This window comes from Oryzias latipes, chromosome 14, assembly GCF_002234675.1.
Source record: "Oryzias latipes chromosome 14, ASM223467v1".
Classification (NCBI taxonomy): Eukaryota; Metazoa; Chordata; class Actinopteri; order Beloniformes; family Adrianichthyidae; genus Oryzias; species Oryzias latipes.
This window is the reverse complement of record NC_019872.2, coordinates 28,332,925-28,358,654: the sequence shown is the minus strand read 5'-3', so window position 1 is coordinate 28,358,654 and position 25,730 is coordinate 28,332,925. Positions and strand designations below refer to the sequence as shown.

Here is a 25,730-nt window from a genome sequence, read left to right as displayed (position 1 = left end):
TTTTTTCTCCTGTAGTTGAAGTTCTAGTTTTTAAATGACCAATCAGAAGTAGGCGGAGCCTGCTGGTTCCCACATCCAACGGTCAAAATGTTTAACAGATTTTGTGTATTTTTCTGCTCTTAACTGGATGGGCTGTGGCCTTCCAACAAGCTCACTCCTGATTGGGGAGAGTGGTTGCCATAGAAACAACGACTGAGACCAATTACTGCTCACTGACTACTGACAGGTAAAATATGTTATAGAGATGATGTCAGACTGACTCGGCCCAGTTCTCTGATACAATCAATGATCAGAACCGAAACAAATGAAGCCAAACTTGACTGTTAGAATTACTGCTAACATGAGAAAGAGTCTAAGAGTCAAACCCTTAAAATGCTCTCTAAGAATTGCTAAAATCCTCTGTAACAAAGAAATCGACTGTGCTGTAACTTTGGTGTCCAAAAACATACATTCTTCCAAAAATAAAAGCAGCAACAGCGAATAAAAAGATATAAAAACCCAAAAAACAGCTGTAAGATATGAACAACTTCTACAGGAAGTGAAAAAGTTTCTTCAGGATTGTTAGAAATCAAGAAATCCACCAATCATCTACAAGAACTGAATGATGTCACTGTCTGTTCTCCTTGTCAGGCTCAGCAGGTTCAGGTTGATCATCTACAGCTGGTTTCATTTAGTTAATCCCCCTTAGTCTATTTAAGTGTCTGGTTTTGAGGTCATCTGCTCTGTTCTGCTTTGTCACCCTTTTCGGTTTTGCCATGTTTTGGTTAAGTTTTCAAATGTTGAAGTTTCTGTCACTGAGCCTGGTCTTCCGCATATTTGCATTCTGCAGCAGTGCAGTTCTCCTGAGTACAGACAAAATCAGTTACAACAAAGTTTCTGTTTGAAAACCACTAATGCCATAAATAACTGGGGTTTCTAGCCTCTTGAGAACCAGAAAGAAACTGTCTCTGACCTCTGACCTCCTGGGAATTTGTTTTGAGGTCAGACGGAAATCAACCGATGCTCCGCCGCAAAGTCACTGACACGAGTTAACGTCATTATAGCGACTTGGAACCACTAAAAACACAGTTTAGTTTGTTCCGCTGTTTTCTCGCTGCTAAAACACTGAAGCCTTGCTCAAAGGCTCCACAACACGAAGGCCGTTTTGAGTTTCAGCAGCTGAAAGTCCTGCGCTTTGAATTATTGATGGAGCCGAGATCCCAGAAGAAAAGGTTTCCTCTTTCCTTAATGCTCTAAACTAAGTATCTTTAGTTAAAATGGATTCCACAGACAGATTCTGAATTGTTTTATGTGAAGCAAACTCTTATTTCTCAATAAAAATGTTTTCTAATTAACCCAACAGGTGAAGATTACAAGGATACCTGACGTCTATCATCACCGTCACCTTCCTCCTCTTTGACCAGCTGTGAACATCTCAGCTCTGATCCGCTCCAGCCTCAGACAGAAAAACCCGACTTGGTTTGCTTAAGTTCATGTTTAGCTCAGTGCTGCCGGGTTCTGGTTCTGTCTGGACTTGTTGCAGTGACAGATCCAGAACAACAACACGTCATGAGGTTTCACGGTGGTTCATCTCACAGAGGTTGTGGATGAGAGGAATGTGAGACGTTTTAGGAGGTTTAGGGTTCAAAACTGCACTCAAAGCTCCTGCAGTGGTTTTATCAGCGACTGATGAATGAAGCGATACTGTTTGACGAAAACGGACATCATGAATGCCCGACCTTTGACCTTTGCCCTGTGTCGCGCAGCTCAGAGGAATCATAACTGCTTCAGACAAGTGGCTTCAACTCACTGGAGATTTCCATAGATTCTGCTTTGGTACAAAAGCATCATTTTGTCCTAAACCTACATTTTTTGAACTTTGGACTCTGATTTATTCCTTATAGTTTTTATTAAAGGCCCACTCCAATAAAAAAATCATGTCTTTTGTGCTTTTAACACCAAAGTTGATATTGTTTGTGGTATTATGAAAAAAAAATAACTTTAAAATTAAATTTCTGATTATTTCTTTATTTAAATTGCTGTAAATCAGGAGGAGACAAACATTTTCTTATTTGTGACGTAGAAAACATGATAGGTGGGCCATAAGCTCCCTGATCCGCAAAGGGAAGGGGGTCCCGCCCACAACTTAGAGGTGAATTTCTGATAATCCGCCGCTCTGCAGAAACTATGTCCTAGAAAAACTACACAGGTTTTTGGATTGTGGCTAAAAACGGGCTCATCAGAATTAAAAGACCAACACTTTGGAAATGGATCAGAAAATGATCTGAGTGGAACTTTAAGTTGTTTTTTTTTATAAGAGACAAAAACATTTGAGTGAAATACTTTAGTTTCTGGATCATTTTCTTTTTGTTTAGTTGAATAATTGACCTTTGATTAAACTTAGAGCGTTGCCGGTGCCAAGTATTATGGAATTCTAAAACCCTGCAACTCACATTCGTGGATGATAAATTTGGATTTAGGGACTTGGCGATCTCAGGAAAAGAAATTTTCTCCATTAGATCGTGTTTGAACAAACTTCAACTCAACCATCTCCTAAAAAAACTACGACACCCACCCGATTCTGCTCACAGCCTGAAACCCCATAGCCTTACAGCTGACTGAGACAAAAAGCTGCTGCAAAACTTTCTGCATGAAGCACCTGTGCAGGATCTGCAGCTCAAAGCCGTGTTTAGGCTTATGGTCACTTTAGGCCACGCCTCCCTCTCCTGGGTGCGATTTCTAGTGATCAGTAGTGAAGATCAAACGGGTCCTGAAACTTTACAAACTGCTGTTCAGCGAAGCACCGTGACCTTCTGAGGCTCTTTGACAAACTTCAGTGTCTCCTCCATCACCTCACCTGCCCCATCACCCACCCCCCCTCCTCACCGTGCACTCCATCTCCTCTGGCTCCGCCTTGATCTGTACAGACGGCATGTCTTCCTCGCTTTCCGCCTCCTTGTCTTTCTTCTCCTCTTCCTCCTTCACCCTTGCAGACTGCGTCGCCGCTTCCTTTCGCTGCTCCTTGCCAGATTCCTCCTCCTCCTCTCCGTGGGGCGGTCGAGGCCCGGTGGCCGGCTCCTCTTTCTTCTCCTCCTCTTCCTCCGCTTGGACTGCAGGTGGCGGCGGCGATGGCTGCTGCGCTGGGGGGCTGAGCTTGGCCGGGCCCCTCACCTTCTTCCGGGCGCCGACAGCACTCTTCTTCTGCTTTGGAGTTGACTGGCACTGAAGGAGAAGAAGGCCGAAGATTAGAGGAAGTAAGGTGGGCCTGAACGCAAATGAGGAGAAGAAGAATGTGGGGAGAGGGGGGGGGGGGTGATAAGGGGGAGGTTGAGAGGAGAAATAGGGGGGGTGGGGTGAAAGGGTAAAGCAAATCATGGGAGAAAGGGGTTAGAGGAGGAAAAAAGTTGCAAGAAAAGTTGGAAAAATAGCAAGAAAAAGGAGAAGATAAATATCAGGTGAGACAGGAAGCTGCTCTGGAGTTTAGAGCAAAAACAACAACATGGTTACCTCCAAAAGACGCTGTAAAACTCTTCAATCTACCAAGAGAGGGGATGGAAACCCACTCAAGAGCACACCATGAACACAGAACAGACCAAACATGGAAAGTAAAGAAGCAGAGAGGAGAAAGAAAGACAAAGGCCTGATCCTGAGGCAGCCAGTGAGGGAATGAGAATGAAAGAGAAATAACAGCCAGAGCAGGGAGGAGTAGCCCAGCTGACCCCTCCCTCCTTTTCAGAGGCAGGCAGGCGGACACACCCTTCTCTGGAAGCTCAGCAACACAAACTCACACACACACACACACACACAGCCAGTGGGGAGTGCCAACAAACACACATATCCAGGGTAGCACACACCCCGCCTCTCCAGGCTCAATTTTCTGTCCATTTCCTCTTCCTGTCTCGACTGATTCGTCAATCAGACCAAACCTAGAAACCACAAACTTTAAATCACTTTACCAAAAAATGTCATTTACTTCCTTTGTTATAACTGGTGTAAGGTTTAAAGTTTCTGTCTTGTCTTTTCAACCAGTAAAATAAAAACAAACTGGGGAAACAATCCCAGAACAACCGTCAGGTACAGTCAGAAAAGTTTTATTAACCGTTTGATACGTACTGTGATGCTACGGACACACCGGCCATGCGATGCCCGGGTTCTTGAACATGCTTTTAGCATACGGTGGATTGTCACTACCTGACCCTGGCGCATGGATCAATGTGGTGTGACAATGTGGAACAACACAATAAACACTATCACAACTTGAATTTATCCCAACAATTGTCGGACACTTCCAATGGAAACATCCAATACGGATACAACAGTACACTTTCTCCGCGATTCGGTTTAATGGTGTATCATATGGTTTGGTTTCAATCAAACATAGACATCACCCATAGCACATAGCGAACATCCACCTCCAACCAGGATAAAGTCAAATCAGTCGCCATTTTTCAGCAATACGGACACCGCCATGTTGGAGCCAGACCACGTCAGTAAGCAGTGATTGGTAAGAGTCGGTCTGACTTTCTATGGCAACCACTTGGGCCAATCAGGACGGAGCTTGTTGGAAGGCCACACCCCTACCACTTGAAAGGAGGACACACAAAATCTGTCAAACATTTGGAATGTGTGACGTGGGTGCCAGTAGACTCCACCTATTTTTACTGAGGCATCTGATTGTTCAGTTTTTAGCTTGAATAACTTGAACTACTCCACTTCTAAACCTGGGTACTTAGTGGGTACTTCCTGTTAAAAACGCCATGGGGGAGGGGTCACTCAGTCGAGTTCCCGTATGCAGTCAATTGTTGAGATATTGTGGTTTTGGAGATGCGCTACTGTGACCCAGGCAGGCAATTTTAAAAGAAAGAATTGAAAAAAGCCAGATTGAAGCATTTGGTTTAAATGTGACGAAACCAGAAAACTCACGCAGTGTCCCAACGCAAACGAGGTATTCGTGTCCACTGGCAGCTCATCTTGTTGCACTGAGCTACAGTACAAAACTGTAAGCCAACAACAGCTTTAGCCCCACTTCAGAGGGCATTAGCATGTCACAGATATCATTGGCTAAGACAAACACCCTACTGCATGTCAATGCTACTAACAGCAATGTCCATTGGCAGCTCATCCGGTTACTGCATTGACATGCATCTCAGTGAAGCATGCTAACATCACCTATAGCCACAGATCAATGCTGCATTTCTATTGCTGACTATTGCAAACTCCTTGGGGGTTATTCGTGTTATTATTTTTGTTGTTTTGGTCAAAAATATTCTTGTTGTTGTTTTTCTGGTTTGTTTTAGCCTAAAATCTTGAACGGATTCTCCACGTAACATAATAACGTTACCGATGTAAACATTTTACATGAAATTGATCCTTATTTCACAAACCTTGTGATTTAGACCAGCAAATGGGTTGTTCGTGTAGCAATTATTGCGAAAGTAAAACAATGAGCTAGATGTTAAACTTGTGAAACAATAATACATTCAGCTTGGAAGTATATTGAAAGTGTTCATAAAAGGCAGCAATAAAATAAAGATTAAAACTGAAAGCAGTATTAAGAGGACCCATAATTGTCCTGTCAGCAGTGCAAGGAAACACTAAAGCACTGCTTGCCTTCATAATAACAGGAGCTTATAAATAAGGTTTTGGCTGTGCAGAGATGGCGTTCTCCATATGGTGAGTTTATCGGATTCGAACATTTAAACAGCAGCAAAAGTTTAAAAAGAAACTACAGTTATTTTGAATGAATTGTAAACTGGTTTGATCCTCCTTTGACGTCACTGGTTAGGATTCTGACAGATAAAAATGAAGCCTGATAAGCTGCAGATTTATTGACTGGATTTTACACCACCCAATGCCACGACAACAACAACAACACAAAAACTGACAAATGGGTGGAACGGAGAAAGGCGATTCAAGTCATCGGTCCAATGTCCTGTCAATAAAACACTTCAAATAGCACCTGCACAAACACACACACAGTTATCAAAAATAAAAAGTATATTAATAAATAATTCAAAAGAAGGTTTCATGAACAGGTTGTGTGTGTTTTTTAATCAAACCAGCCCCCAGTGGTTATTTGAGAAACTGCACTAACTGCCTACACCTGAATGTAAAATGAGAGCTTTTTTTTATACCTGATGTGTTTTGTTCTGACAAAACAACAAAAAGCTCTTCTATTTTTTATTAACACAGATTATTTCACCCAGACTCTCTTCTTTTCAACCTAGATAGCATTCCTTGTGTTTTGTTTGCCCTTGACGGACGGACGGACGGACGGAGCTGTGGCCACGCATGTGACCCGACCTCAGTGGATTCCACAGCGGGGTTAGGCTTCAGCTAATCAGCCTGGGTGTGGCTGCAAGCACCACCCCTCCAACACACATGTAAAGGAGACACACAGGTCCCCTGGCTCCATTGTTAACGCACAGAGACCCCCCTGTGCTTCTAAACAAAGGTAAAGCCAGCTTGATGCTTCACCTTCCCCCCCAGCAGGCAACCCAAAAGGTCTGAAATTTCACCAAGGACCACGTGTGAACGTATAGCTTCTACATGTTTCAACAAGTCCATTCTAGTGATCCATTCAGTCTAGGGGGCAAAAGGTGGAACCTACACTTGGCTTGTTGCCCCGCTGTTCAAAATAAAACCAAAACAATCGCACAAACATATTCGAAACCAGATGGAACACAAAGACGCCCTGAGAGCAACAAGATTTCAGAACTAGCTGTTTGCCTGAACTAAAAAAAAACGTTATATAATAATGCAGGGAAAAAAAAACAATGCATACAATGAGGTGATGCAGTTCAAGAACAATATGAAAAAGTTTTCTGCACAGTTTTCCACAAAAATGGCTGTTTTCATTGGTTGTTCTGCCGCTGATCAGCTCACATCCCAAAGGAACTTCTCTATTTAACTTCTGGATTAATACCTACTTCTTGACTGCTGGTAGTCTCTGCTTCCCAAAATGGACAAACAAAAACAAAAACATTTTTTTAACTAAATTTAAAAGCCCTGAAAAGAATTGTTGTTGGATTCCCCAAAGTTAAGAAATTTCTGGTGGATAGGATGATAAACCATCCAGGTTTTGAGCAGTCCCACACCATCACACTTCCACCACTGTGTTTTACTGCTGCCTTTTAGGCCTTTTTTTTCTTAAATCGTGATAGTGTGACTCAAAAAGTAATGTGGTGGACGCGAAGGTCCATGCTGCACATTGAGGTCCAAAAACGGTTCACAAATGCGCCAAGACTCAACCGGGATCAAGGGAGATCAGAGAAAACAGAACAGAATTTGTTTGGGATTATTTTAACCCAACCTTAGGCCGTCCCGGGATGAAGGTGGGTGCAGCGGATGAGGCGTAAATTAGAAGGTTAAGAAAAACACCAGAGTTTTCGCATTGTGCGCCAGATCACCGATCACGCCCTTTTTTTTCACCACAGCAAACAGAACGAAGCAAATCTGTCTTGATCCACATCTGCTCCCCAACGAGGCGGTAAAGGAACGTGGGTGGGGGTGGGGGGGTCCAGGAGGTATGTGTGCATGTGTGTGAAGAGCAGCACTAACGAGGAGTGATGGTGAGGGCCTGTGTGAGGAGCACACGCATGTTATGTGTGTAAATGAGGACTGACAAGACGCTTGTGTGTGTATTTGTGTGTGTATTTGTGTATGTGTGTGCCTCTCCTAGAAAAGAAGGGTGGGGGGGTTCCTGCTGTGGAATGGCAGTAACAGGGAGGGTGGGGTGGGTGTGACCCTGTCAGCCTCTGATCCTAACACAGGAAGTTGGAGTGGGGGGTACGGGGGGGATGAGGAGAGGCCCAGATTTTTTCTTCTTCAGAGACTTTGTGGTTCTTCTCAGCCAAGAAAACAGCGGAGGACCAGCGTTTGAAAAGATGTTTTTTCACAAAAACTCTGCGTTCAGACTGGAGTCAGACTGATAAACTTGACACGCCCCCCCTCCCAACATGAGAAAAACCTTCATCTTAATGGAAAAACAATGTCATGAAACGAAAAACATCAAACGTCACACATTCGGTTTGACCTGCAAGATCTCACATGTCTGGTAAAGAGACGTTTTTGACTAAACTGTTTTGGAGATTCTATTGGCCAAAGAAAAACAGCCTCCATCTAGCCTTCTGGATGCTCCTCACTCACATCGACCCCCTTCACTATGTCCATGAACCCCCTCTTTGGTCCCCCTTCCCTGTAGCTCTGCCCTCAGCATCCTCTTACCAATATGTTTTCTTTAAGTCTGAAATACAAAGATTTCAATTGCATAACATAATGCTGGACTTCAAAGATCAAAAGTACAGAAGAAGTCAGTAAAGACCAAACAGGAGTCCCCGAATCCAGGCCTCAAGGGCCGATGTCCTGCTGGTTTTCCAGAAACCCTACCTTATTTGCTGCTGATTACCTGGATCAGGTGTGTTTAGCCAATAGGGAGCTTCAATGGCTGGTTGGTTGGAAAACATGGAGGACGCCGGCCCTCGAGGCCTAGATTTGGGGACCACTGGACCAAACCATTAACTGTTTTTGATAACTGGACCGGGTGACTGAGTGTGACATCCATCCCTCCCTCCCTCCCTCCCTCCATTTCCTAAACCCGCTTTTGTCCCTTTCGGGGTCACGGGGCTGCTGGAGCCTAACCCAGGTACTTGTGGGCGAAGGCTGGGCACACCCTGGACAGGTCGCCAGTCTATCGCAGGGCGTCGCCAATAAGCAGTGATCTGTCTCAACCAGTCTGAGTTAGTGTTCCTATGGCAACTACTCTGGCCAATCAGGACTGAGCTTGTTGGAAGGCCACGTTTGGAATGTGTGACATGAGACCACCTTCTTTTATTAAGGCATTAATATATTGAATATATTAATATAACAATAATAGAAAATGAGAATTATAAGGAACATGCTTAAAAAAAGGAAGCAGAGCAAGAGTTATAATGACTGAGTAACAGCTGTTTGTTTTTCTATAGAAGTCAATGGGATTTTGGCTTTTTGGAGCCAACAGGTACTTCCTGTTTGGAACGCCAGGGGCCCAATTTTATATCTGCAGTTAAGGAACCAAAATTACACAAGTCAATCCAATGATTCAGCAAGTCACCGCTCACCATGGCGGTTAGTATTCACACTAGATCTGCACTGTCCACTAACCAGGACGCCTCTACTCTACTAAGTGGCTCACTTGTTTATTCCTGAGCACAGACTGGAGCGATACTTTGCCAGTGCTTTTTGTGAAACTCACTTTTTTCAGAAACTGGACTTTAAAGGTGGGTGTGGCCTTTTGATAGACAGGAACTTAAGTCTCCAGCTTTAGAGCACTTTTACTGGGCGTCTTCCAACAACTGTCAGGCTAGACTGCCCCGCCTTTTTGCCCTTTGTGAGGCTATCTTGTCAGCGTCTCTGCCAGAATTTAGGAGTTCAAAAATGTCAGACCGCTAAATCACGAAGCAGTAGAGCTAAATGAGTCCAAACTGCTTCCTGTACGTACTTTCATGTACACATAAGATCAGTTTATCACTGATATGACGAATATATCCCCAACATACAACCACAATCACTGGTGTAAATGCAGCTGTGTGAGACTGAAGAGGGCCTCAGTCATGCCTCATTAGTGGGTCAGTCCAACTGTAAAATCACTATTTTCCTCATTAAAAAGAGGTTGGACCACAGATTTGATGGTATTAGTCGGTGTGTAGTACTTTCTGACCAATGTTTATACTTGGCAGGCAGGATTAGCTGATAGGGATTCAAAATAAACCTTTATTGATACACGTTATTGTAAAAAGGTGAGAAGCATCTGTAAAAAAAAAATTCAACTTCATTAGTTGACTTTTATGTTTTTACAGTGTGTGGCAGCATGAGAGGGTGGAGCAGATACTATCTGGGTCATCGCCCTCCTCCGTGTCACTGCCGCCGCTCTTCAAAGCCCCCCCCCCGGCCCTGTGTGCGTGCATGTTCGGGTGGGGGCGGGGGACGGCCCCAGTTGGCCGCAGTGTTCAAGCCCCCACAGAGTTTTACACACACATATCTAACATACATGTTTCACCATAAACAGTCATTTTCTCAAGCAAAATATAAAAAAAACCTCAACGGAAAGAAAGTCATCCACATGACCAGAGGCTGAGGACGCCAGTTTTTGTGACTGAGAAACAGTCCAGCTTTGGCTTTAGCTGTCGTTTGACGATGAGCATAAGAGGAAGGGGGGAAAACAACCGCCTGGCTAAAGTATTTTCCTTCATCTTGAAGTTTTCTGATTGCCCAGAAGGTTCAGTCCACGTTCAGACGACAAATACCAGCGCCAAGATCATCACAAAACAAAATAAACAAAAACACTGTTTTTATATTTTTATATAATATTTGTATATAATATAATATATTTCTATATTTTTATAGCAACAAAGAAAAATGTGTCCAAGTTGGTGAATTCTCAGATGAAAGTGATGATAGTTTGACACTTTTAGAACTCATATTTAGAGGTGGTTTTTTGCTTTTGGGATCCAGTTTATGACCAAAAACAAACCAAAGGCTGCAGTGGTTGGTCACCTTATGAAGTCGATGAGAGATTCCTTACCACACGGAACACATGGTACCTTCCATTCTCATGACGTCCCTGCGGCCCTCGTAACCCTTATGCTATCCAAGGCACTTTACCATTGGGAGTTGGGTCATCTGGACCCACTAGACAGTGCTCTTAACCTTTTTTCTTCAGTTATTTGTGATCTTCACTGGTGTCCATGGATTACATGAAATCCTCTTCACCTTTTTGCACCTTTGTCATGGTAGGGAGAACACGTCAATGTAAGGGTGGGGTCATATGGACCCCATAGGATTGCACAGGGGGTTAAGATGCAGCCGCTCCTCTGTATGACCCTCCCAGACAAGCCAAAAACACGCCGCAGCACCTGAATGGCCCGACACGCCGTAGGGGTGGTCTTGACCAAGGCTTTACATTAAAGATAGTTATTTCAATTACTCATTTAAACTTTTTGTACCTTAATATTAACTTTAAATTTTTTTTTTCTGTCTAAAAACTACTTTTCAGCGGTTGACCTCAGATAACCTCACTCTATTTCATCCTCATTCCTCATTCGTGCAGGAAAGATGGCTTGTGTGAAAAGTATTGTTAAGCTTTGCCCAGGAGCTCGCTCTCGTCATGAGGCTGCGTTTATATTTATCGCTGGGGAGGATTTTTAGGCTGGTAACAGATTTCTAACTTAGATGTCCGTCTCTGTGGAGATACGGGTCCAATAGGTCCCACCAGCAGCGACCATGCTCTAAAATGAAATCAAGGGCTTAGCCAATGTGGGTTATACCATCATATACCGGGATAAGGGGGAAAAAATATTCATGCTACCACAGTGTAGTAACAAAAAAACATTTCATGCTAACAATTAGTTCGGAAGCTGAGGCTTCCAGCGCCCTCTGCTGGCTATTTATAACATCATGCCTAATGATTAATGACAGAACATCAATCTGCTAATTTCCACTACATTTTACCTGTCTATTTATTGTACCAAATTCTTTGTCAAAAATGGTAAATGGCATATACTTATATAGCACTTTTCTACCTACAAGGCCCAAAGCGCTTTACAGTCACACACACATTCACACACTGGTGGCGCTGCCGAACACTGGCGCCAACCTACCACCAGAGGCAAGGTGGGGTTCAGTGTCTTGCCCACGGACACTTTGACTCATGGGTGTGCAAGGCGGGAATCAAACCTGCAATCTTACGATCATATAATAATAATAATAATAAAAAACTCTATTTGTATAGCACCTTTCGAGATAAAAATCACAAAGTGCTTCACAGTAAAACATGGTAAAACACAATAAAACACAGTAAAACACAGAATAGAGAGAAAATTAAGAAAATGCTATTTTAAAAAGATAGGTTTTTAGCTACTTTTTAAAAGAAAACACTGAGTCTGCAGATCTGAGGCTGAGAGGAAGGGAGTTTCCAGAGGGATGGAGCCGCTGCTGCAAAGGCTCTATCACCTTTAGTTTTTAACCGAGTTCTCTGAACAACCAGCAGACCCTGGTCACATGACCTCAGGGACCTGCTTGGAGTGGACGGCTGCAAAAGGTCTTCTATGTAGACCGGTGCTTGGTAATTGAGTGCTGTGTGTGTTAAAACCAGGATTTTAAAATGCACTCAGACACAGACGGGGATCCAGTGCAGCTGGATTAACAACGGGGTGACGTGTGAAAACTTGGATGAATTAGTTAAAAGCCTCACAGCAGCATTCTGGACAAGCTGAAGCCGTTCTAAAGATTTTTTGCTCAAGCATGTAAAGATGGAGTTGCAGTGATCAAGGCGAGATGAAATAAAAGCGTGGATGAGCATCTCCATCTCAGAACGTGACACAATTGGACTCAGCTTTGCAATGTTTTTTAAATGATAAAAACAAGAACGTATAAGTGACCCGACATGTCAGTCAAGTGATAAAACTGGGTCTACAGTCACCCCGAGGTTCCTGACAGACGGCTTGATAGAGGAAACGAGAGGACCGAACTACTGGACTATCTTGGGAAGGCAACTGTCAGGAGCACAGACTAAAACCTCAGTTTTAGCTTCATTTAGTTGGAGAAAATTATCATTCATCCAACACTTGACTAAGTCAGACACCTATGTAAAATCTGTATTTTAAAAACATCCTGCAGTTTATAAGACACATAAAGCTGAATATCATCAGCATAAAAATGATAAGAAATATCGTTAAAAGAACTTAAAATGTGCTGCAAAGGCAGCAGATATAAAATGAACAATAAAGGTCCCAAAACTGAGCCTTGTGGCACACCAGAAGTGAGGCATGCAGAAGAGGACTTGAACTTTGAAAAAACAACAGAGAAAGATCTACCCGTCAGATAAGAGGGAAACCAATTTAACGTGGAACCAGATACCCCAACCCAATTTTTTAGCCTGTCCAGGAGGACAAAGTGGTCGACGGTGTCAAAGGCTGCTGTCAAGTCCAGTAGCCGTAGCACAGAGCATTTCCCTGCATCACTCTGCATCAGGATATCATTAGTGACTTTGAGTAGGGCTGTTTCAGTGGAGTGAGCTCTGCAAGAACCTGACTGAAAAAATGCCCTACCGCTGCACCACGGAAATATTTGAGAAAAAAAACGTCAAACAAAAGTGTTTGAATCCTCTTTGCTAAATGTGTGGATCTAGGTACAATAACCATTCGGCCTGCACCAATCGTTCAATGTGCTGACGTCACATTATGTGTTTGGCTGTCCGTTGGTCCGATGACAGTCATGTCAGATAGTGATTGGTCTGGACAAATTACTATACTACCATAGAAGAAGATATTATGTGGTCCGTTGTAAACAAACAGAGCTCCGACACGGAGCGAGATTATCTTCTGAACGTGTTTTTATTGTTATTATGATTATTATTAAGTGCATTTGCAGTCGAACGGACTGCGGTCCGAACCCTTCTCCAGACCGCACACTAGAACAAAGCACCTTCCCTGCTTGCAAACACGAAGCTACGAGATTCCAGCTGCTCTGCTCAGAGACACGGTTCGCTTGTGTGGAGCAGCAGGTTCATTCTAACAGCCACAGATCTTTTTACAAAGTGGGTTGTGGCAAAAATCTCTGTAGAAACACTATAAAGAATAATGGCAGACACAACTTATGAGGGAAAAGAACTTTGGGTTACAAAAGGAAACGTGAAATGAAAATATGTAGAGCCCGAGCAGATGTCCACGCTACGTAGTTTGTCCAAGTGGGGCTACCGTAGTGTAAAGTTATCCTCAGTCACAAGGACCCCGAGCGGTTATTGCAGGCTGAATGGTCATGGTACCTACACATACACATAACAAAATCCTTTTTTTTTAATTAAAATGTAATTTTATTGTTATTTTTATTGGTTTAATTCTTCATTTCTGAAACTGAAACGAGACCAAATGTCTTTCTTCCCTTTGAACTTCAGAGAGAAGCGGAGCAGAGAAGAGGTCAGTTTCCTTTGGTTTTTTCATGAAGGGTCCAAACGTTGCGCAACGCATGTAACCAGAGTAACTTAACACACACATGCACACACACGCGCGCACACACACAGCACTTTGCTTGTGCGACCTCAGCCCCGAAAGGCAGTAGGAAGGACTTTGTCAGAGAAAATGAAGAAAAACTCAATGTCCGAGTGTGTTTTTGTGTGTGCTTGTGCAGCTCTGAGGGTCGGAGGGGTTTGGGTTTGCATTTCCTTCACACAGGGACATTCAAACACACAGAGCGGACTCACTGAGCTGCCTCTCCGTCTCAGTTTCCGCTGTCCTCTCGCCCTCTCACGCTTTGTACTGCAGCTCAGGGTGGGGCATGGTTAATGAGTGGCAGCGACGAGACGGGGCAGTTAGCCGTTTCAGCAGAAAAGTCCCCGGTGCTGAGAAAGTTTCTGAACTTCCAGAAGGTCCAGTTTGTGGCCATCATTCCCAACGGTTTTCCAAAGAACAGAACCATTTTCCACAACCTTGAATAGACTTTTCTGTCTGTCAAACACCCAGAGTTGAGATGAGTGAGATGACGGAAATTAATTCACTTTGATGCAGACTCCTTTTTGTTTTCTTTAATTCTTCCAGTAAACCCAATAAAGTATATTCAATTTATGAATGAAAACTATTTTTTTATTTGGAAGCTGCAGGTATTTGGGTAGTGGGCGGTTTTAGTCTAGAAAAACTGCAGAAGAAAAAACAGGCAATGTTTTTTTCCTTCTTCTCTTTGTGGCGGCCAGTGAGCGCCCTGGGCGACCGCCCACATCGCCCCTAGGAGAAACTGCCACTGACCGTCAGCTAGGGCTGCACGATATGAGGAAAACTCGCGATATGCGATATTGGTAATTAATATTGCGATAACGATATAAATTGCGGTAAATAAACAAATAGCAAAAAAAAAAAAACATCATTTCCATTTCACTGCAACAGTTTAAAAATTATACTCCAAATGACCCTCGTCGACATAGGAGGCAAACATCAAACATAAAAGGGCTCATCTGATTGATCAAAAACGTAAACGGGTCCTTCTGATTGGTTAAATGCATAAAAGGATTTATTTCATTTGTTCAATATTTCAAGCTGCCATGAGTTTGTTTTAGCACATTTAAGGTAACCATTTATTGCGATTTTTGCCATCTTTTGCGGTATGCATATTGCACAGCTTGATTTCGCGATAACGATAAATTTGCGGTATGTTGTGCAGGCCTACCGTCAGCCTAAGATAAAAGATAGCGGTGAAGGTGCAGGCTGTCCACTTGATGGTGTCTTGATAGAGACAACATGAATATAATACAAAAGCCCAATTCTTTCTCCTTCCAGTTCAATAAAGAGTCTTTCTGGAAGTGCTGACAGCAAATGATTGAATGCTTATTGAAGTTAAGACATTCAATCTATTTGTTTCTCAAAGCAAAGTCCTTGGGAAAATAATGAAAGCTAACACCACTACAGCTTTTCATGGCATTGCAGTTCTCTAGTCTACAGCACAGAAGTGGGAAGATGCCATCTTCTCTTCTTGCAGGGAGCTCACGCATGCGCTTTTGGGCCGACATTACAATGGCCCATTAATTCATGCAGAGCGTCTTTACGACAGTTTGACTGACAGCAATTTAAAAGGAGAAATCCTCAGAAAGGAAAAAATGAAATGATTTCTTATTACATTTGTTGTCCTTCATTACAAAATGCCACCCATAGCGGTCAAAAACTCAACAACAAAGGATTTTCATCAAAGGGGGTCTTTATCCCTTGTGCTATCTTAGATGACCCCCCCTCACATTGACGTGTTCTCCCTAACATGACAAAGGTGGAAAAAGGTGGAAAGATTTCATGTAATCCATGGACACCAGTGAAGATCACAAATCATTGAAGAAAAAAGGTTCAGAGCTCTGTCTAGTGGGTCTAGATGACCCAACTCCCAACAATAAAGTGCCTAGGACAACACAAGGGTTACTAACTTGAACTACAAAAAAAAACACTATAAAAGAAGATGAGGATTATCAAGAACCAAAATATAATAAGGATATTAATAAAAAGGATAGTAAATAAGAACTAAAAACGTTTATCAGAGTAAGAATGGTTCTTCTGACCCGTAGAATGACTGAGTAGCAGCTGTTCATTCCTCTGTAGAGTCCAGTTCTCATTTACAGTCAATGCGTTGGACCATGTCTGTCTTTGTAGACCGAATGCATCAAACATTCATGCTTCAGTCTGTGGCTTTAAAGCAGCCCAAATCATCACAGCTCCACCACCGTGTTTGAGAATTCACATGAAAAGTAACTTTTCTCCCTCTTTGGTCTGATCTTCGTATTTCTCCAACAGTGGTTGTGTTCCAGACCCGCTTTGGTTTTTGTTCGGTTTGCAAAAATTGGATTAGAATTGGTTTATTTAGGATTTTTGTTTGGTTTTTTTAGGTTTTCTTTCTGTTGGTTTTTAGAAATCCAGACTTTAAAAATGAACTGAAACAAAAATGAAAACATCTTTTGCATCCTGTTTGAGCGACGTTATTCGTAAACATTCTTTCCATAACATATTTTAAGATTTTAAAATAACTGCAAAGGAACAAAACCTACAAATGAAAGGACCAGACGAGACTGATTATGCGTTTGTGGCTCAAATAAAATAAAAAAAGAGGCTACAAGAGTTTGCAGAGGGCAGGTACTTCTCTGTCTTCCTCTTTCTGTGAATAAAACAATTCTTCCTCCCGCACACACACCCCCCCTCACCCAGAGCTCAGTTTGTGTTTTAAACAGACCATTGGCTGAATAAAATTCTGTTTAATTAAGAAAAACTTACGATGTGCGATATTAATGATCAGTATTGCGATGCCCATATAGCTTGTGATACATGAACAAATAGTAAAACAAATACATCATTTCCATTTTACTGCAACAGTTTAAATAAGTCAACATAACTTAAATTACTCTCCTAAAGCCCCTCGTCTACATAGGAGGCAAACATCTTTAACATAACAGGCTCCATCCGATTGGTCGAACGCATAAAAGGGATTTATTTGACCCGTTAAATACGTCGAGCTGCCATAAGATTGTTTTAGGACATATAAGGCTACCATTTATTGAGATTTTCGGCGACTTTCGCACAGCTTGACATTGCGATAACGATAAATTAGTGTTTTATTGTGCAGGCCCATTCTAAACGTATGAACAGAGGTCAATGCAGGAGGGAGAAGCTGCAACATCTCTGCACAGCCAGAAAAGACCCGTTTCTGTTTCACTTCAAGCCTGAGAAGAAAAACTTTTCTCTCACCCCACCCAAAAAACGCCACTCCCATGCAGCCCCCCCCCCCCCCCATCCCTCTGTCAGCTGTGGACGGACCGACGCCCCTCAAACGGCATCCTCCTACGGAGCTGCACTGCAGAAAGTTCCAGCAGCTCCAGAAGAAACCAGATAGGAGTCAGGGAGAAAGTTGGCCCACGCGCCTCGCCTTTCATCACGCCACCTCTGCTTTTCAGCTCCGCTTTTTCCTGAATAGATAACAGGACGCCGCTTATCTGTCTGACTGACAGGAACGAGGGGTCGCCCCGTGACCCACATCTGCTCCGTCAACACTGACCGCCCCAGATGTGGGTCACGGAGGCCCTTGATTGTTGACCAATCCTGACCCGGGACCGTCAAGGGCAGAGAAAAACACCAGTGAATTTGAGGAAATGCAGAGAAGAAAAAAATCTAGGATATTTATCATTTTGGGATTTTCTGTAGAAAAGACTGCAAAATAAAAAGATCAAACTCTCATAACCAATGTTCAAATTCTACTGGATTTTCTTCAAATAAGTTCCAGAAAGGGCCAACAAATATGTTTTACACAAAATCACCAACCTATACGATAAACAATGATAAAAGACAAACATATCCTAAAGGAGAAAAAGGTTAAAGAGGTAAATATACAAACCAAAGTTATTTTTCTTGTCAAATTAAAATAAGATAACAGCAAACAAAAAAACGAAAATTAAAGGCATGTGAACAAAATTAAAAAGAAAATGTGAAAAAAGCTAAACATTTTAAAAAAAGAAAACTAACAAGGGAAAAAGCTAAATATAAAACAAGTTTTTTACAGAAATAATTTAAATAAACCAGTTAGCATCCAATGATATAGCAGAACCGAATTAAAAAAGAAAATAAAAGTAACCTGAGTAACAAATGCAATTAAAATAAATATTGTTTTAAAAGAGTTATCTTGCTTAACTGATTCCAATAAACTAAAACTGCCTTTTTCAGTAAAAGATCAAAGTATAAAAATGTAATATAAAATATAAAAAACATATAGTATAACAAAACAAATCTGTTTCAAACTAGCATGTGCTGCAGGGATCAACCAATCAAACTGCAGAACAGCGGGCGGTCACTGTTTACCTTCAAACATCTCAAACTTCACTCCGGTTTATGAGAACAAATGGGGACATTTGAAGAAAACCAGCTGCAGGGAGGAAGACGAGGAACCGGGCTGCAGGAACCCTGACCCACAAACATGGAAGAACCCTGAGGAGCCTCATCTTCATCACACACGTCTGCGCTTTTATGATGAAGCATCCACCTTTGCAGCGGTTGATGATTACATCATTTTTAACCTTTGCTTTTATTCCCTTGACTACTATTTGAGCAGTTATAAAACACAAAATAAGATCACATGAAATGAATGGTTTTGAGGATAAAGGAATATATATACATACATTTATCAATCCCACGTTAAAAACAGTCAAAATGTATACGAAAATAATGGGGGGAAATTCTGGGAATAAATTCACGTTATAATCTAAATAAAGGTGATTAATGTTGTCATGTTTCTTTCTATGTAAAAAGCTCGGGTTCTCCTAAAAACAGAAGGGAGGCAAAGGGAGGAAATGCTGCCAATCAGGAGCAGAAAGAACAGGAAAAGTGTTCTAATGCAGAATAGAGGAGGTGCAGTGAAAAACGACAGGAATTTCCAAATAAATCACTTTCTTCTTCTCTTTTGGCTTTTTCATCGCCCTTTTCAAAGCTAACTTTGAGCAACAGCGCCCCCCTAGAAGCAGATGCTGGAACTGTATGATCATTTAATCTGTCCTACTCACTGACTCCTCCCCCTGGTGTTCCAAACTGGAAGTACCTGTTGGCGGCAAAACCCCATAGAGCAGTGTTTTTCAACCAGTGTGCCGCGGCACACTAGTGTGCCGTGGGAGATGGTCAAGTGTGCCGTGGAGAAATTGCCCTCATTAATCATTCACTGATCTAAAAACATTTCCCATCTCCAGGAAATCAGCTCTTTGTTCATCCAAACAGGCCCTGATAAAACACTGAGGAGTTAGGAATATAAAAGATCTTAAAATTACTTTTTCTTTGTGTTTATTTAATTCTATTAAAGAAATTTTGATAAGAATGACGGTACTGCGAGTTAGCTGCAGCTATGACAGTTTGCGGAAAAGTCCCGTCCCTTTAACTGTCTCCACCAATCATTCTTGAAGGCTTAATCACATGTCATCAGTCTGACCAATCAGAAGTGCTTAAAGTCTTCACTTCCTTGTTCTTAATTCTGCTGATAAAGTCGCTCAGTTCTAACATAAATACCAGCTAAAGCTCTTCTTTAGCGGTGTAGCTTTCCACAGAGTCCGGTGTCAGACCGTGAAACAAGTGGACAATACAATGAAGCTCATTGACGCGAGTCTTTCTGCAAGTTTTCGGCAGTTTTCACACTACATCTCCCATGATGCATTGGCTTAAAGGGCCAGTGCACAATGAGTTGTCCTTGCGAAACGCCTTGAAACCCGAACAAACAAACAGTTTCTAAATTTTCTAATTTAACTTTCATTTCATCTCTTAGAAAAAAACAGCCGCAACTTCCTGCTTTTCCGGCCACAATTATCACAAAAATGCACGTGAGATTGCGGCTGTCGATCAATACAGACCATGAATTTCTGTTTTTTTTTTTTTTTTTTTTGGATGCTGGTGTGCCGCGGGATTTTTGTCAAGGTTAAAGTGTGCCGTGGCTCAAAAAAGGTTGAAAAACACTGCCATAGAGCAGTAAAAAACTGTTATTCAGTCATTCTGTGGGTCAGAATAACCATTCTTGCTCTTTTTTTCTTGATTATTCTCTTTTATTTAAGCTATTAACTGACCAATCAGATGCCTCAATAAAAGTAGGCGGAGCCTGCTGGCCCCCACGTCTTACAGCGTTTGACAGATTTCGTGTGGCGCGCTTTCAAGTGGGAGGGGTGTGCCCTTCCAACAAGCTCGCTCCTGATTAGAGAGAGGTGGTTTCCATAGAAACGTAGACTCTGGCTCCAACCTGTAAGACTGAATTGATGATGTCACAGTTGCTCAGTCCAGTTCTCTGTTGCAGTCGATGGTCCTGCAACAGACTTCGGTTCTGGAAAGGACATCTAACCAAGCCAGACCATTTAAAAAGTTAGACTAAAAACAAGTTCTAAAAAATTTTAGTATCTGTTCTCAGACCTGTCTGGACCTTTGTGCCCAAAAACAGGAAAAGAAAGAATAAACTAGAAACCCTTCCATAAATCAGGGCGTGTTGGTATCATTGGCACTCTCGTCTTTTTCTTTGTCTCTCTTGTGATCAACAGATGCTGCTGAACTTTGACCCCTCTCTGCGGAAACACGGGAGACACGAGATCTGAAAGCCGCCAACACAGTCGAGACGAAAAGGTGCCGCAAATGTTCTTGGTGTTGCTCACAAACGCTGTTGCTGTGTGTGACAGCACTGCTGTGAGGAACTGGGTGTGGCTCCATCTGGCAGGCAGGGAGAAGCTGTCTGCTATCACACCACACCCTGTTGACGCAACGGCGGCCACCAGGTCCCTATCTGCACACGTGCACAGGCGACAGCGCCTGCTCAAACCCCAACGCTGCGGTCTGCTCACTTCTCCAAAGCTGGTTCTGAATTCAAGCTCTGCATGCAGCCAGAGCGCGGCGACAGACGTTGAAAACACGTGTTCGCTGTCTGTCACACGCCGTGAGCAGATGTTCCCATTCAACAACCGTCAGCAAATGTCCGCGCTGCTGGCCCAGTCACGGCGTCGCTCCTGCAGCCGGCAGGGTTCAAACTCGGCGACGTTTGTGCTAGACGCCCACAAAGGCAGAGGAAGTGCTGAGGAAGGCAGAAAAGTCCTGAGGCCTTCAGAGGCTTCAGAGCACCCGCCTGAGCAGCCTCTCTCACCTGGATCGTCCCAAGAACTGGCTTCAGTCGATCGAGTAATGAGAAAAATTGGAACCGGACCGGTTGTGATTGGGACAAACTGTCTGGAACCAGTATGCAGTCCCTGCTGGTTTAAGGTGGTATGACACAGAACAACTCCAAGCAGCTTTCTCTGTAGTCCCACTCTGATCATCTTTCAATCTGTTTTCAAAGCGTTCCCAGCGGTCTTTACATTACGATGATGCCTTTTTTTTTTAGCCAAAATTCCAAAAACCTGTTGTTTTCTAGGACATAGTTTCTGCAGAGCGGCAGGAGTTCATTAGAACTTCACCTCTGAGTTGTGGGCGGGACCCCAACCCTCCTTTCCCGTAACTGAGAGTTCACTCTCTTCTGCTAGCTCCCACCCCCAACCTAACCTCACCAGAAAAACAAAAACAGCGAGCGATATCGTAGCTATGCAGCCGTCCGGTTCTGATCCAGATTCCAGCTCAGACGAGGAAAACAAAGACGTTCATGGATCCATTTGTCTGACAGTGGAGGCATCAGGATGGAGCGGAGCAAGGGGGCTTGTGGCCCCGCCCAGCAGATTTTTTTACGTCACAAATACAACCTTTTTCAAACGGCATTTGTTTGTCTGCTCCTGATTGCTAACCTGATCTTCTTGTGTTTCGTGAAGGTTTTCCTGCAGGGCAGCTGCAGACCCGGAATTCTCTGGAATCGTAAACTCGGATGGAAGAAAATATCAGAACGCGACAACAAAGCTGAAATTGTTCAAAGATTTATTCTAAAAAAAGAAAAAAGGTTGACCAGTCGTGTTTGTGAGTGTTTTTCTGCAGAAAAGAGCATTACTTTTCAGTAAAGAAATGATAAAAGATGGTTTTGTTATTAAAATGTGTTTGTTCCTCCTGTGGGTTCTGCAGGTTCTGCTGTAGAAACACCTGAACTCCCTTAGAACCTGCAGACTGAGGTTTGATGCAAGCAGCAAATCAACGAAAGATGTTTTTAAAATCGGCAGGCGGGGCAAACATCAATAAACATCTTTGAAAGTAGCACAATTATCTGATACGCCCCTTTTCTGGCCCCGCCCCTCTCCACGCATGACACACCCACTGCCTTTTTTCCAACCCTGTCCCCCCCCTTTTCCCACATCTCCCTTCTCTTCTCTTTGTGGCCACCTTGGCAGCGGCCACCGTTGTCATGGAGACGGGATTCTCTCCCCCCGCTACGCTCTTGGTTAATAACTGTGCTGCGGTTGGTAAGGATGGGGGGGGGCACTCTCCTTCACCACCGCTGTCACCAGCGCCGTATCACGGCCTAATCTGAGGTGACACCGCCAATGTCCTCACATGCACAGGCGTGCACACACACACACACACAAGCACACGGCAAACACTTGAAGCAGCTCCCAGAGAGGAAGAGTAAACACACACACACACACTTAATCTCCTCAAACCCCGCCCTTCTTCTCCCACCAACACACTCGTTCACATCAGCTACACCCCCCGCTCCCATCAGGAACCCCCGTCTAGAGACGGCATGACGACCACGGCGTCCGCTTCCACGCCTCCGTCCAGAGTCGGGATCTAACTCTGCACTCGGTCCAGATCCTCAACCAGAGTTTGGGGTTAAATCTGTTCAAGTCATCATTTCACACTGTTCACTATCAGACGACTAAGGAAAAAAAGAGATTATTCTGATTAAAAACAGGTTTTAGGGATTAACAGGTGACTTTGAGCTGATCTCATACTTTCAACGACAAATCCTACACATTTGATAAGAATGTTTTCTAATCAATCAATCAATCAATCAATCAATTTGTCCTTTGTATATCTGCAAAGCAGACAAAATGACATGACCTTTTCTGGGATCGTAAGAGTCTCTAGATCACTAAAACCGAATACAATACTGATAAATACAAATAAATGAGAAACTAGCCACTCACTGGGCCCCACCCTCACCTTTTTCTCTACCTAATCCTATATCCAGATGTTTATATCAATGTTAATATAGAAAAACACAAAATTGTTTGTGTCTTCTAACCTGGAGTTTTAAAATATTTAAGCAAACTCAAATGGAGATTATTAATAAACCGTGACTCTGCAGTTTATGAAAAATGTATCTTAAAAAATCTAAATGACATTTTAGAAAAGCTGCTGATGTCTGTTTATGTAGGAAAAAAAACAACAGGAACCATTTTCGCTATATTTCATCTAACTTTTACTGTACATTAATGTATTTTGACGAATTTAAACCGTCATGATCGATGTCCAAAAAAGGAATGCGTTGCCTCTGATGTGGATTGTTAAGGCCTTAGTCCCTTCCAGGTGGACACAGGCCTTCTGCAGGTGAAAAAGAGTCAAACCTGCACACAGGTGACCTGTATGTCAAGGTTGTCGATCACTCAGTGAACGCATAGAGAGAAAACATTTTCCTACGGTCATGATGCGGGCGACAGGTCATCGTGAACATTTCTACATCTCACGCCCTAGGAGGTCTATGCGCGGTCAGTAGGACGCCAAAAGTCGCACATCATTGATGACTACAGCGGCATAAGGACATCAGCATCACCCGTTACAACTGATGCAGATGTCAGCCAGCAAAGCATTACTCATCTAAACTTAGAGTTGACCTAAACACCCGTTGTTCTTTCTGAAGAAGCAACCTGAAACGTGCTCTTATTTATTCTGGTCCTGTGAATTCAAATTAAGGAAAAAAACATCCACAAATTCATCACCGACTCTATTTTTGCTGATTTTCAAATTTATTATATAAAAGTAACGTTTGGTTTTCATAGTTTTCAACACAAAGATTGTTTCTTTTTTATAAATATGTTGTTATTCATGGCTAAATTTCATATTCACAATAAAAAACCTGAATTCTTCTGACTGAAATTTAAACTGCAGCAATATTTAAAATTAATTTCTGCTTCAAAAACAATGTTGTTTTGTATTTAGAACTCTGTGTTGTTCTTATTTTGTATTGTTGTATAGTATTCTATAAAAGTTCAATAAAGAAATAAATACAAAAAGACAGCATCACCCGTCCGTCATAAATGCGTACAATTTCCATTATCCTTGCAAATACTTAACAATACACTCACCCACATGCACGACAATGGTACATTCCATTATGGGACCTGCAAGGCACAGCGGCGCTCCCGTCTACGGCCCTCCACTGTCCCGGCCAATCCAAACCCACCCACATGAGTTAACACCCCCACATGACTGAGACCTAAGATGATTCCGATTCACAGCCGTGAGGAAACATTTCTTACATTTGAAGGGAATTGTGGGAACATTTGTTTTGTGTGTCCTAAACACACTTTTGATCAATCAACTGAAGATCTCTGCTCCACCCATGGAGCTACACCGCCTTTTACCCCAAACGCGTCGCTTCTCTCATTCTTTATTCCTTCAATCAATGTTTGAGGATTTTCAAAACCGAAAGTAAAATCCTCAAAGACATGTGAAGTTGGTGTGAAGTTGTAGCCAAACATGTCGAGAAGTTGTAACAGCACGCCACTAAGACACACTCAGTGATCTGAGAAAACGCAGCTGGATTCTTCCAACGTGAATTGTTGAACGGCTGCCAGACGCCACATCTTGAGATTGGCACCTCAGAACGTGCTCTGTGACCACGCCCCTTCATCCCCGGGGACTCAGACTCCATTCGTCTGCATAAAAACTCAACGCAAAGCTGCGGTTGGGACAGAAAACAACAAATGATAGGCAACAGATACAACAACAACAAACAACACTTGCGACAACTGTGAGCGGCCAATGATACTATGATGTCGACAAAGTATTTGACTCTTATACTTGGTTTAGCACAATCAAATGAAACTAAAACAGCAATTAAAAAGTCTTTGCAGCCATTTCTTACTTTTTTCTATGTTTATTACATTGACATGAGCAGAGTGCAATTATAGTTATATTTATTATTGCTTCAGTGTTGAATTTGTGTTTTATCTATTAGATCAAGTCGTAATGGCACCATGACACTACCACCACCATGCTGCTTTCATGTTCTTGTCCTGACATTTGACTCCTGAAGGCAGATGAGTATCTTTGTTACCCTACAAACTGTCGATAAAGTTTTCCTCATCTGTTTTAATAATAAGATAGCAGATACGGTTTCAATCTACATAATACAGGAAATTCAACAGTCATCTTCTCTTTCCAAGTGATGGGAGTATAAGGAAAATGTTTTCAGCAAGTCACAATATAGGTTCATGATGTGTGAGGATGGTTTAAATTTTTATTTGATCAATTTGGAGAAGTCATGGCACTGCTTCCTACCAGGGATGAGAAAGTCTAGAGTCACCAGCAGCATCACATGATGTAAACAAAACAAAAATAAATACATATATAGTATTAATAAAATGTACATGCCATGTTTTCAGAACTTTATCCATAAAATCACTGTTCTGTTATTGCATTTTCACAAAGATTGTTTCATTTCTTTTATAGTAAAATGAAAACATGGGGTAAGTTTTATCTAATTTAGCAAGACGTAAACAATTTTATTAAACCAATTTTTTCTTTAAGCTTTATTTTTGGGTTTAATTGATTTTAATAATTATATAATTTTCAAAAAGACCAAAAAAATTGTTTGGCTGTTTTGTGTGTATT

The 25,730-nt window shown here is 42.4% G+C and overlaps 1 protein-coding gene across 2 annotated transcripts in view; it reads right to left on the bottom strand.

The window, feature by feature from the left end:
- The window catches only part of LOC101157477 (Krueppel-like factor 8), a 72,673-nt gene that overhangs the window by 32,671 nt on the left and 14,272 nt on the right, over nt 1–25,730 (bottom strand). For both annotated transcript variants that reach the window (XM_023962654.1, XM_023962655.1), the window contains exon 2: nt 2,866–3,201. In XM_023962654.1, the coding sequence (XP_023818422.1) occupies nt 2,866–3,201 (336 nt within the window). The remainder of the gene's footprint in view (nt 1–2,865; nt 3,202–25,730) is intronic.